This window comes from Penaeus japonicus, unplaced genomic scaffold (genome assembly GCF_977035675.1).
Source record: "Penaeus japonicus unplaced genomic scaffold, GWHDUDI00000001_assembly GWHDUDI00000007, whole genome shotgun sequence".
Classification (NCBI taxonomy): Eukaryota; Metazoa; Arthropoda; class Malacostraca; order Decapoda; family Penaeidae; genus Penaeus; species Penaeus japonicus.
This window is the reverse complement of record NW_028234409.1, coordinates 13,620,288-13,632,787: the sequence shown is the minus strand read 5'-3', so window position 1 is coordinate 13,632,787 and position 12,500 is coordinate 13,620,288. Positions and strand designations below refer to the sequence as shown.

The following is a 12,500-nucleotide window of genomic DNA, read 5'->3' as shown; positions in this document are numbered from 1 at the left end:
TGCAAAGTACATGCAGCAAACAGTGCATGGCAGGATGACTGGACAATTTAGGGGGTTTGTAGAGATGAAGGGTTTAATTATTGATTAAGTGTGACATCTTTATTGTTGTAAATATGTTATATTGGTGAAAGTGGAGAGTGTTTGTACTTGTACTGTATTTGCAGTTATATTTATTTATGTCCTAACTTAGTTTTATTTGATAAACTGAAAGCATTTACGAGTTCCATACATATGAACCAGTATGTGAAGTATGTATTCAATATGATTTTTATATTTAAGGTGAATATTAATCTAGTTTGAATTTAATTATAAAATTGAGAAAAGTTGCATATTGTAAATTATTGTTTTTTAAGATATTGCAATTAATGCATATATTGATTCATAAGGAAAAAGTTATATGTTGTGAAATGGTTCTTTACACACAAATATACATGCTTACACATTTGCCTGAGTAAAAGGTAGCAGCATTGTCTCTTTCATTAGATCAGACTCTGCAACCAAATAGAATATTTTGAAGTAGTATCATTTCCGCACACCTTATAGTTGTTTTCTACAGACTGCCTTATATTGCACTTCTTGGCTTTTTCATTTAAACCTACATATCTGCTCAAGACAAGGTAAATTCATTAGTCTCAACATGTAATCAGTTCCTTTTATACACCTTTAAATGGCAATTGTATCAAGATGTTAGATGCATGTAGAATATAGATTGAAGAAATTATTCATCATTTAATTCTTTCTAGAAATGTAAAGTCAACCCTTTCATTTTTTAGTTTGTCATGAGTAGATCACAGCAGAAAAACATACTGCTTTAGATAATTTCACATCTTGTGTCATTAGTTTGACGACTGTGAATGTTATAGAACTCTGGAGTAAGCACCTGTACAATACATATGAAATTTTCCCAATATCTGTTAACTCTTCATTTTTGTGGAGATTTTATAATAGCAGTTGTTTATGCTTGATTATTGCCTAGTAAAATATTTAGATCTGTCTTAAATTTTCACAGTTAACCATATACGAGACTGTATGTGGATAGCACAACTAACCTAATAAGAAACTGTACATGGATAGCCTAAGGTATCTGTACAGATTTCTGATTCTTCTTATTATGTATGTATATGTTTATATGTATATGTACAATATATATATATATATATATATATATATATATATATATATATATATATATATATATATATATGTAGAAGAGAGGTATGAATGAGACTGAATATCTAAACACGCAAGAAATATATTTGACGTGTTTCGATGGAGGTCTTTCTCAAAAATACATGTATTTTTGAAAAAGACCTCCGTCGAAACGTGTCAAATACATCTCTTGCGTGTTTAGATATTCAGTCTCATTCATACCTTTCTTCTACATTTGTTGCTATGAACTCTGTTCATATGTATATATATATATATATCTATATCTATATCTATATCTATATATATATATATATATATATATATAAATATATATTAATGAATAAATAAATATATATAATAATTCCTACCTTTAAGAAAAAAAATTATTTGCAAGTGGTAGATTGAAACGGTGCTCAAGATTGCTTAACCATTTATCTCTTTCAGATAAACAAGAAGAAATGGGTTCTGGAGAAGGCAGTGGTGTAGGAGGTGGCACAGGTGCTGGTGCTGGTGCAGGAGGCTCAACAGGAACCACAGGTTCAGGAGGAACGCTATGGCTTATCCTCTGGCTTCTCTTGTTGGTTTTCGCTGCCCTTTGGGTTGCTGGATTCTGCGCATGGTGGTACATCATGCTCATCCCCTTCACAGTGTGTTTGCCTCCATTAGCGGTAAGAAGGCTTGAACTTTTTTGAACCAGTGACTGAAACGGTGTGAGTTAGAGAATACAAGCATAATTGTTGCTTAGAGTTGAGTTTCGCATCATGAAATTAGCCTACATCATTATTCTCCTGGAAATCATTGATGCACTGACTTAACTCCATTACTTTGGAATAGACCACATTTTTTTTTTTTTTTTTTTTTTTTTTTTATGTTTTTTTGATGTAAAATATTGTACTGTAGTCGAAAGTATGATTTTAAAAAAAATCTTATAAAAAGTAGGTTCACAAATGGATCAAAGAAGGAAGGATCTCTTGGATATTCTCAGGTTTCATTTATTATCATTGAAATTTAAATAATATTTGTTCAGAAATTTCCATCTGATTGATAGATCAGTAAATTCTTTTTAACCCTTCCGGGATAGGCATTTTTCATGGGTCTTTTTTTGTTCCTTCAGTTGAGTAACTAATGCATCATACTAATTATTATCTCTTAGCTAATCTGTCATCACCCTTATTTATGTAGATAAAACTCCTAAATACATATTTAAAAAAATATCAAATAATTTAATCCATGTTTCATACAGTGAAACATGGATTAAAGCTAGACATTTTCTCCTATTGTCATGCTAAAAGAAATTTGTAGTACTGTGGCTATTTTTTATTATTTAGTCTTTGTGTTCTAGTTACTGCAATTACAATTTTTATGGGCATATAGCACCAACTTTTTAAATCCAGGACTGTGTACTGTATATTGCTGTAAGTGCTCGTTGTTTCCAGAACCATACATCACATAATATGTATTTCGCACACACAACACAAATTTTTTTCTTCTTTTTGTCTTTCATCACCATTATAGCTAGATAGCTTAATTATGCAGTTCTGAAGGTAAATATTCATATTATTTTTATTTGAAAATTGCCTAAAAAGGGTGAAAAGAATCCTGTACATTTACTTTCCTTATATTGCCCAAAACCCAAAAGCTACCAAGAGCAGTCTATTAATTAGCCATCCAAGGTTTCTGCTCCATTCAGAAGAAAATAATAAATTATGAAATAAATATAAATATATATATATATGTTTATATATATATTTTTTTTTTTTCTTTTTTTTTTAATGAGTTAGATATGCAATTTTACTTCTCTCTCAGTCAGTATTTCCAGTACAATATTTTTCACAACAAATAGATATCCCATTGTTGATTATGCAATTATTTGTTTGAGAAGATTGCCATGATGTTTCATTTTACTGAATTTATTAAAATGAAAAAAATATTTAGTGGTTTCATCATAGTTTGCTCTTTCATAGATTTTTTTCCTTACTTGGTTTGTCTCATCCATTTTTTTTTTTTTTTTTATTCTTTTATGTAAAATATAAGTATATTGGTAGAAATACCTTCCTTCTCTATCTCTTTAACAAAAGGAAGTATCATTTACAAATACATTTTATGGATCAAAGACAGAGTAGCTCCCCCTGCTAAATATGTGTAACAGAAAATGTGGAAGTATAATTTCTTTTGGAATATAATGTTTAACAGTAGTTTTGCAAATCTCATGATCTATATTTCATAACAATCCATTGAAATTACAAATTGAGATCTTTTACAATAGAACTAAACAGAGAGAGAGAAAAACAAATGTAATAATTATAAGGCCACATAGGTATTTTGTAAGAAAGGTAATTTCCACAAAGGATTAACCCACAACCACATTTCAAAGTTGGCAGATATGTCCATTGAAGAAGTGACATGACTTTCATGCTTTGCAATCTAGTAGTGGTCAACCATATTTATTTAGGAAAGAAGCTAAGCTTTGTCATACCAGACTATATTGAGTAGAGATTTGCTAGCTTTTGCTTTTACATTATCTAGACAAAGAACATAGTAGTTCTGCCTCCCCCTTTTCCCAGATGTTTCTGGTAAAGTGTAAAACAAAACAAAAATTTCTAGCTAACTTATTAAGGCTGTAGTTCCACATGTAGATGCATGGTGGTGCATGACTACAGGTAAGCAATATGTGCATAAATAACTACTGTGAGTGTTTTTTCTCATATCATTTCTGTGATTTCAATGTTTCCATCCAGTATCAAAGGGATATTCTCTTGCTAGTCAAAATCCCCTATAACGTGTGATGTCCCCCGGCATGAAGACATGAGGTATTTTAAAAATATAATGAAGTTGTTCCTTTTGCTCAAGAAAAAGGAAAAAATGATTGTTTGAAAATCATGAGTATGAATCTATATTGTCATTTTAATGGAATTTCATTTGTTGATATCTTTTTTTTTTTTTTATATAAAAAAGTCACCTAAACCAATTTAGTACGAGTGTCATGGTAAACAGGACAGAACCAATTAGGCCTAAAAGATGGGTGTCAATGCGTACATGACGCAACATCAGGATCTGCTCACAGTTAAGTCATGAAGCATTATGGCTGTAAGGGCCCTAGCTTCAGAGCTACAGGGTTCCAAAGTCAGGCTATACCCGTAAGGCTAGACTGCACTGACCAGAGGGTGGAGAAAGCACTTTCCCCATCCCTATAATTTTTAGCCGATGCCACCAGCATTGTAGATTGCCCATCCTGACTGTCAGTTAGGGTTATAATGATGAATATAAATGATGATAATAATAATGATATGATGGTGGCACTAATAGAAAATTGCTGATAGTTTTAACCCATTCACGCCGGGGAGATTCCAGCTTTGCATGGTCGTAATGCTGGGGTTTTTGAACGCGTAAGCCTAACGCCTCGAGATTCTCGGGTGCACAAGCCGTGAGCCTGGGCAGCCCGCTCGCTCACTCCGAGCGCCGGCCTTGCCCAGATATCGTGTCATTTGGCGTGAATGGATTAAAGAAGGTAGGCTGCTGGATGATGTAGTGGGGCGGCCAGTTCCTTTTCATCTCAGCTGGTGCTTGTACTCATTCACAGATGTGTTGACTGAGAAGGACTGGCTGAGTATAAACTGCCTAACCAGCACTCTACTGCTGTGTGCCATCTTCTTATGATTATTTAAGGCTTCATAAAACATGAAACATCATTGAATATAATCTGTAACTATTTTTAAAGCTCCCCATTTTGTTCACTTATAATTGCTTCTCTTGGAAAAGTATCTACAATATATTTTTTTTTCCACAGGCTGTCACTGATGTTTTGCTCCGCGGAACACAGCTGACATATTTCTGCGCTAAAAACATGATGGAGCGCAACAACTTCAGTGAGGCTATGGCCAATGCTGCAACCACTGTTCCTCCCACAGTTCTTGTTGTCCAGAGTTAGACTTTGATATCAAAAGAGCAATATTAATTTTTTGTACAAGTATTTCCTCAACCTCTGACTTCCACAAACTATTTTTTTTTTTTTTTTTTTTTTTTTTTTACTCATTTTGTACAAAAAGGTATGAAAAGTATGGCACAAGAGTGTCCATAGTGTTTTGATGATTATATCTTAAAATTCTAATATTGCATTGTAATTTTTTCTCCAAAGTGATGTCATGAAAAAATAATGCATTTCAATGGAAGAAAAGACCAGGTTTTAACTTAACCCATTGGTCACGGTTTTAATAAAATATGTATGCAGTAGGATGGCGGGTTTACATTGTCTAGCATGATGCCATCCGCGTCTACGACCGGCTCTGCCTTGGCAGCAAATCATGCCATCCGCTGCTAATGGGTTAATAGAATGATAACACCCACAAGTGCCAAATTTGCATATTTCTTTGACAATTTCTGGTCTAGCTGGAAAACAGCCGAGAGGAGTACTTACTAGTTTCTTTTGACAGTTTCTATATCTCATAAATTATTGCTCATTATTTTCAAATTCAATTTTACATTTTGCTTTCTGATATACATGCATTTATTTCCAGTAGTCTGCTCTTTGTGAACAATTTTCTTGCCTTTCATTGCTATTCAGAATTTCACTTAGTCACTAAACTATCTCTAATGTTCATATGAAGTCCTTTTGAATGTTATGTACAGGAGAATAGATGTTGCCTTTTTGTTAAAAAGTTAGAGTTGTTAATAATTCTTAGATGAATTTTATGCAGTATTTGTCCTGCAACTGAAAGAAATGCTTTAGTCTTCCAATTGCTTCTAGAAATTTCACACAGAATCTCTTTTGTAATGCCTAATATTGTTGATTATTAAAAGTCTATTTTGGTTAATACTTAGACAAGTCAGAAGTTTGTAGAAAGATTGAAATATTTTTTTATAACTTTTTCTTGAATATTGAAGACTTGGAGAAAATTTACTTAAAAGTGATATAGAATAATATGGATGGTATATTTCTGTAAGCAAATGATGGAGAAAATATATACATATTTCCATTTTATATGCAGAACATTAGTTTTTCATATATTCTTGTTTTTGAATGGTGTGCTAAAGAACAAACAATTTATTATTTAAAGCAAACAGCAACCTTGTAAAAAGGTATTATTTCTGTACTACCATTTTGTATAAACACATGGTATTCCTTGCCTGCACAGCATTAACTGAAGCCACATATTGGTATTTTCAACACTTCTGTCTTAGTTCAAATATAGTTTTATGTATACTAAGTAGTTTAAAAGTTTTGCATATGGACTATGTCAACTGGATATTTTAAAGAGTAATAATTGTTCTGGCGTATTGAGAGAATGAAAGCATTTTATTTTTTTTATTTTTTTAGTGAACAGTACTTTAGGATAAACAAACCTTGTCTTTATTCTAATAAGTCAACTGCCACTATTACAATAAGGGAATAATTTACAGGGAAAATACCTTTTGTTATTCTTGTTATGTTGAATTAAGAAATTTCTCAAAACAAAAATGCATCTTTGAGTTGAAAGTGATACCTATAACCAGTGTCATTTTTTTTTATACCTAGTATGTAGTGTGACTCTACTAACTAAGCCATTACAGAATATTTGCATGCATTTTCTTTATTTTGCTCATCTTGGTCATTTAGTTCACTTTTGGTTAAAAAGCAGGCCAATGTTCTGTAATTTACTTTGTAACTGAAGGCACAAGTCAATCTGAAAGATGCTTGTATTTGGACTGCCATTTATGAGTGATGAATGCATAGATGAATAGTATGTCAGGAAAAAGGAAAATGCTGGCATGCTTTTTTTTCTGTAGATCATTTTTCCTGACAATGGTGCATAAGTGTAGACTCCTGATGGGACTTTTATAGTTTTAATGATCCTATCAAGTGTCAACCAGCATTTATGTAATTTATGAAGAAGCCCCCCACTTACTAGAATAGTGGGTATTATACTTTTTAATGTGTACATAGAATTATGTGCATCTTCATTTATCATCATACCCCAAGTGTTTAAATTAAGAGTTTGAATAGTTCCATGTATATCATTGCACAAACTTCGAGATTTGAGTAAATTTCAAATATGACAAGAGCCTGAAAATGTTGCTAATTTTTCATTTAAAAAATAAACTTAAAAACCATTTATCTTATTTTTCACTATTCCACCTGCAGACTTGGAACTGGTTTCTGAGAACAATAATGGGAGTGGTACAAAATATGTAAATTTTCTTTATATCTTTGTATTAATTTATGGGTATTAAGGATCTAGTAAGCACAATGTTCAATATACAATATACACTCTGTTGGGTTGATAAGAAAACAAAATAATTTGAAATGAGATCCTTCTATTCATGACTCTACTTATGATAAATTATTCATACCTCTAACATGTAATGAAAAACACTTTTGTACATAAAATCACAGACAGGCATACTAATTTTATTGGTGTACTCCAAACATGGTTTACCGTCAAAAAACTCAAGATCTTGATACTGGTAAGCAGATATGCATACTACATATAAGTAGTATGTGAATCTTGTTAGGATCCCAACTAAATAGTGAATTTCTTCCCCTAACAACCCATGCTATTACAAGAAAAAATCTAAAAGACATTTTGTATTGACAGTCAAATCCTATACTTTTTCTTCTCTTAATAAAATATAAAGCAGAGAAGTACAAGAAAATAGTAATGAGAAGTAAAGGGGGAAAATTGTAAAAAAAAAACACAAAAACAAATGGAATTTCACACAATTATCATTCACAGATGAAAAAATCTACTACTCCACAACTAACTTGTCCACACTTTCTGTCACAATTGGAAGATGCTGCCATACCACATCTGGGTCTTTATATACTGATGCATCAACCTGGAAGTAAAGACATTTACATGTATGTATGCATATATATACCTATAAATACCTAATCTATATATATATATATATATATTATATATATATATATATATATATATATATATATATATATATATATATATATATATATATATATATATATATATATATATATATATATATAAATAATACAGATAGAAACATTATGTATGCATGTATCTTCATCCTAGCTAGATAAAGTTTTTACTTTGCATGATGATGATGATGATGACGATGATGATGATGATGATGATGATGATGATGATGATAAAAAAAAAAAAAAAAAAAAAAAGATTAATTGCAGTATTGCCAGAGATATCGGAGCACAGTGACAGACATATTTACTAAACTTACTCAATGGATAAGGCTACAGCAGCCAATCTTGTTATAAAATTATTTCACAGAACTCGATAATTTGAATATTATGAATATCTTTAGTACATGATTTAACTTGTATCATAAAAGTAATAATATGAAAGATTGCACGACAAGCATAATCTTTAACATGATAATAAATTAAGTAATCTGAACTATATTACATGGAAAATACAGATCAACTTTATGTACAGAGACAACAAACACAAGAAGTACACATGTATTCAAGTTAATCATCTGAAATTAATTTTACCTTTAACCCATTGCATGCAGGTGTCATGACATACATGACGCAGCAGCTCTGGCCTGACTACCAGCATTATGACGTACATGACTTTCAAGTATTTTGGATCATTGTGTTATTTTATTGAGCCATGAGTAATGCGTGAGTGATGATGACAATTGTAGTCATAATTACTATAATTGCTATAATATTAAGCAAAATGGGTTTCACCTGACTTCTAAAACCTAGATGGCACTACTTTCTTCTAGCACCAGCAGGAGAGAGAGCCTTGAATGGCACCCATCTATTGTCTCTAGCAAGCACTATATTTATAGAGTAACAGCACATGGCAAGTTGCCAACCTCTTGCTCTAAAGTACTGGAGATAAAGGATGTGCAGGCAGAACCCATCCTGGAGGCTAGGTAGGCAAATCTATCCCCATCCACAATGGATTAACCCCTTCACTATGGGCAGTAGAAAATGCTCCTCGCGCCGTATCCGAGCAGCCGGCGCGCGCCAAATTTTAAACGTCGCTACTGAATATGACAAGTTTTAAGCCAAAACCTCTACAAGTTTATAGCCAAAACCTCAACATAATCATCATGTGTTATATATCAAAATATCCATAGTTAACCTCTTCCCCCATATGCATGTGACAAGTTATTTACATGGGTTGGGAGGAAGATGGAAAGAGTGACCTTGGTGGGAGGCCTCACTCAGATGACCAAAGAAAACAAATGAAATAGTATGGTAAACTAATCATAATAAGTTTTATATTTTTACATAATACTATAAATAAATAATAAAATGATTGCTAGCAGGGCCCATCAATGCCTCCCCTGGTATAAGCGAATCCCACTCTTATGTAATAAATTATTAATAATGAAAGTCAAGTAATATATCGTATCATATCCGACCTCTATTCTGAAAGATCTCGTACAGTATCCGGAAGAAAGAAATCTCAATTCCACCAGAACTCAGCCAGGACACGTCCTCGGATTTGACGCGAGCACTGCGAGGACGCAGTATATGCGTCCTCGTGTTGAAGGGGTTAATAGAATGGAAAGTTACAAACAGAAAAAACAAAATACTTCAAAACAGAAAACGACATGAAGATTACCCTTAATTTGGAAATGGGAGCCTCTCTTGACGATGTCTCTCTCAGGATATATGAAGCACCTTTGGGGCTGTATAATCTTGTATCATTTACCCTAACAATAACTTGATCCACACGTAAGTAATGCCGGAAAACCACAAAGAAACCACTTGGCATTACTCGCTGAAAGTAAATTGATAACTGTAAATACATCACGCATTTTTAAGGGTTATATAATTTGTAGTCAGATACTTGAAAATTATGAAATATAAATTTGATATTTAAGTATCACTTATAAAAAGAATATAAGACAGAGAGTAAAGTTTTACACTAAGACCTCACAAGGGTTCATAGTGCATACCCTTAAACTTTAAAAATATAGCTGAAATCAATGACTACAACAACAAAATTTATACCACATTCCACTTCTTTGTAAACTAGAAATAGAAACCAACGGCCAATGGAGTGAACATTATGATAGCACACACAATTATAGATTACAAATATCTGTGCTGAGTAAGAATGGTATGGTAGTTTATTACTCTTTCTTGTTACTGGAATATTATTTGATATCTAAATGCAAAGCACCTACTGTATATCCTGTATTTACATGTGCAGAGTATGTTTCTCCCTAAATGTGGTTCTAATATCAATTTCAATATTTGTATGAAAAAGTATGTTCAAAAATTATTTTACACAAAAAATTACTATTTCATTCTTCTTAATGTTTTTTAGTATCATTATCATGAAAGGGGGAAACACAGCATGTTTTCTAAGTGTGAGGGGAGGGTTACATATTTACTGGAAAACATAGCACATTCATTAAAAGGAGGGAGAGGGAGGGGGGGTTCATATATACTGGCAAACACAGCACGCCCTTTCACTAAAGGATAGTGGTAATTTTTCACATGCAAACAAATCAAGAGCTTATTTTTCATGTATACTAATTCCACTTACCACTTTCACAACACATCGAGTGCTTCCATTATCATCCAATTCATCCTCATAGAGAAAAATTTCTTGGTAGAATTTAATCTCTTCTCGAGCCCGTAATTTATCCAGGTCAATCCGCTCAGAAGATTTCTGGGCCACTAAGTTCCCATCTAAAGTTCCCCTGAAGTCAGTGGTGAATGTCCAATCATAGGGTTTAACGACCTTCTGAGCATATTCACAATTAGACCTGCAAAATTTTGATCGTGGTTGAAGAAATTTTAGTAAATATGATTATCAAAAGATCCTGTAAAACAAATTTGATACAAAATAGTGTGAGTAAGTATAAAGCTGAGGGGATATTTGAAAATGATGATACTCCAAATCTTTTTCTTTTAATCCATTATGGATGGGTTTCACAAAGTACATGACACAGGAGTTTTTGGCCTGATGGCAGGCGTCCTGACGTACATGATGTTGGGGAATTTGGGATCACTGTGTTTCTTTATTGTACTATCAAATAAGGAGTGAGTGATGATGACAATTGCAATCATAATTACTATAATTGCCATAATATTAACCCATTGCATATGAGTGTCATGACATACATGATGGCACCGATTAGGCCTAAAAGACAGGTGTAAATGCGTACACGACGTGACATTGAGATCTGCTCACAGTTGAAGTGCACACACAATCTTGAAGTATTATGGCTGTAACGGCACTAGCTTCAGAGCTACAGGGTTCCAAAGTCAGCCTAAACCTACACTTCGTGATGGATATATGGAAAAATACTGTCTGAACTTGTTTGCACTACCTGTAGGGCAGAAAAAACACTTTCCCTGTCCCTCTACCCCCAGCATAGTAGACTGCCCATCCTGATGGCCAGTTATGTCGTTAGGGAATGGGTTAAGCAACGAGAGTTTCACCTAAAATCCAAAACTTAGAAGGTGCCACTTTCTCCTAGCACCAGCAGGAATGGCACCCATCTACAGTCTCTAGCAAGCACTATCTTTATAAAATAGTGGACCACAGCAAATTACCGAACTCTTGCTCTACAGTATCGGCGATGAAGGATGTACAGACAGAATGAGAAGAGAAAGGTAACTCAAACCATGCCTAGTGCCCATGTGCCTGTTCCTCTACCCTACCTCTTCATGTTATCTTCACTGTGGATGGTCATATTTTTTGTATTCATTCACAACAGTCACACTGAGTATAAAGAATATAATGAGCTGATATGGACCCAACACTACATTTTTAGTCAGCTGCAGCATTGATACAGATGAACAGAAAAAATGACGAACACAAAAAATGGCTCTAGTTTTACAATGAGTGACTGAAAGAGAGCACGTAAAGTCAAGGTATGTTGCATGAAGCTGCCTCGCTCTGAAATAAAGCCTATCCTGGAGACTGGACAAGCAAATATATTCTGTCTGCAATGGGTTAATCTAATACACTATAACCATAGGAAGACTGTATGCAAACACTAGCTACAATCATGACAGTATTAACCCTCTCTGGACGGGTGGTACAGTACTGTACCGCTCATTCAAAAGCCCAGTGGCCGAGCGGCACAGTATTGTGCCAGCCATTCAATTGATTTAGGCCTAATAATTCGAACGCCCCGGCATTGTGACATTCAAGGCTAGAATGCCCCCGTCATGGATGGGTTAATGGCAAGTAATTAGACAAAATGAAAAATCTTCCCGTAACCAAGAAGGATGAATGCATAGTAATCTTTTTAACCCATTGCGTACGGGTGTCATGACATACATGATGCAGGAGCTTTGGCCTGATGATGGGTATCATGACGTAAATGGCGTTCAGGGATTTTGGATTATAGTGCTATGGGTAATGAGTGAGCGATGATGATAATCGCATTCATAA

General features: G+C 33.6%; 2 protein-coding genes across 7 annotated transcripts in view; one reads left to right on the top strand and one right to left on the bottom strand.

Annotated features, from left to right (window-relative positions):
- LOC122257032 (uncharacterized) overlaps window positions 1-7,238 on the top strand; it is a 9,696-nt gene extending 2,458 nt beyond the window's left edge. For all 3 annotated transcript variants that reach the window (XM_043022059.2, XM_043022061.2, XM_043022060.2), the window contains exons 2-3: window positions 1,594-1,817; window positions 4,937-7,238. In XM_043022059.2, coding sequence (XP_042877993.1) covers window positions 1,608-1,817; window positions 4,937-5,077 — 351 coding nt within the window. In that variant the 5' untranslated portion in view covers window positions 1,594-1,607 and the 3' untranslated portion in view covers window positions 5,078-7,238. The remainder of the gene's footprint in view (window positions 1-1,593; window positions 1,818-4,936) is intronic.
- The window catches only part of LOC122257031 (TIP41-like protein), a 14,950-nt gene continuing 8,887 nt past the window's right edge, over window positions 6,438-12,500 (bottom strand). For all 4 annotated transcript variants that reach the window (XM_043022053.2, XM_043022057.2, XM_043022056.2 and 1 more), the window contains exons 4-6: window positions 10,638-10,860; window positions 9,705-9,863; window positions 6,438-7,962 (exon numbers count right to left, since the gene is read on the bottom strand). In XM_043022053.2, the coding sequence (XP_042877987.2) occupies window positions 7,873-7,962; window positions 9,705-9,863; window positions 10,638-10,860 (472 nt within the window). In that variant the 3' untranslated portion in view covers window positions 6,438-7,872. The remainder of the gene's footprint in view (window positions 7,963-9,704; window positions 9,864-10,637; window positions 10,861-12,500) is intronic.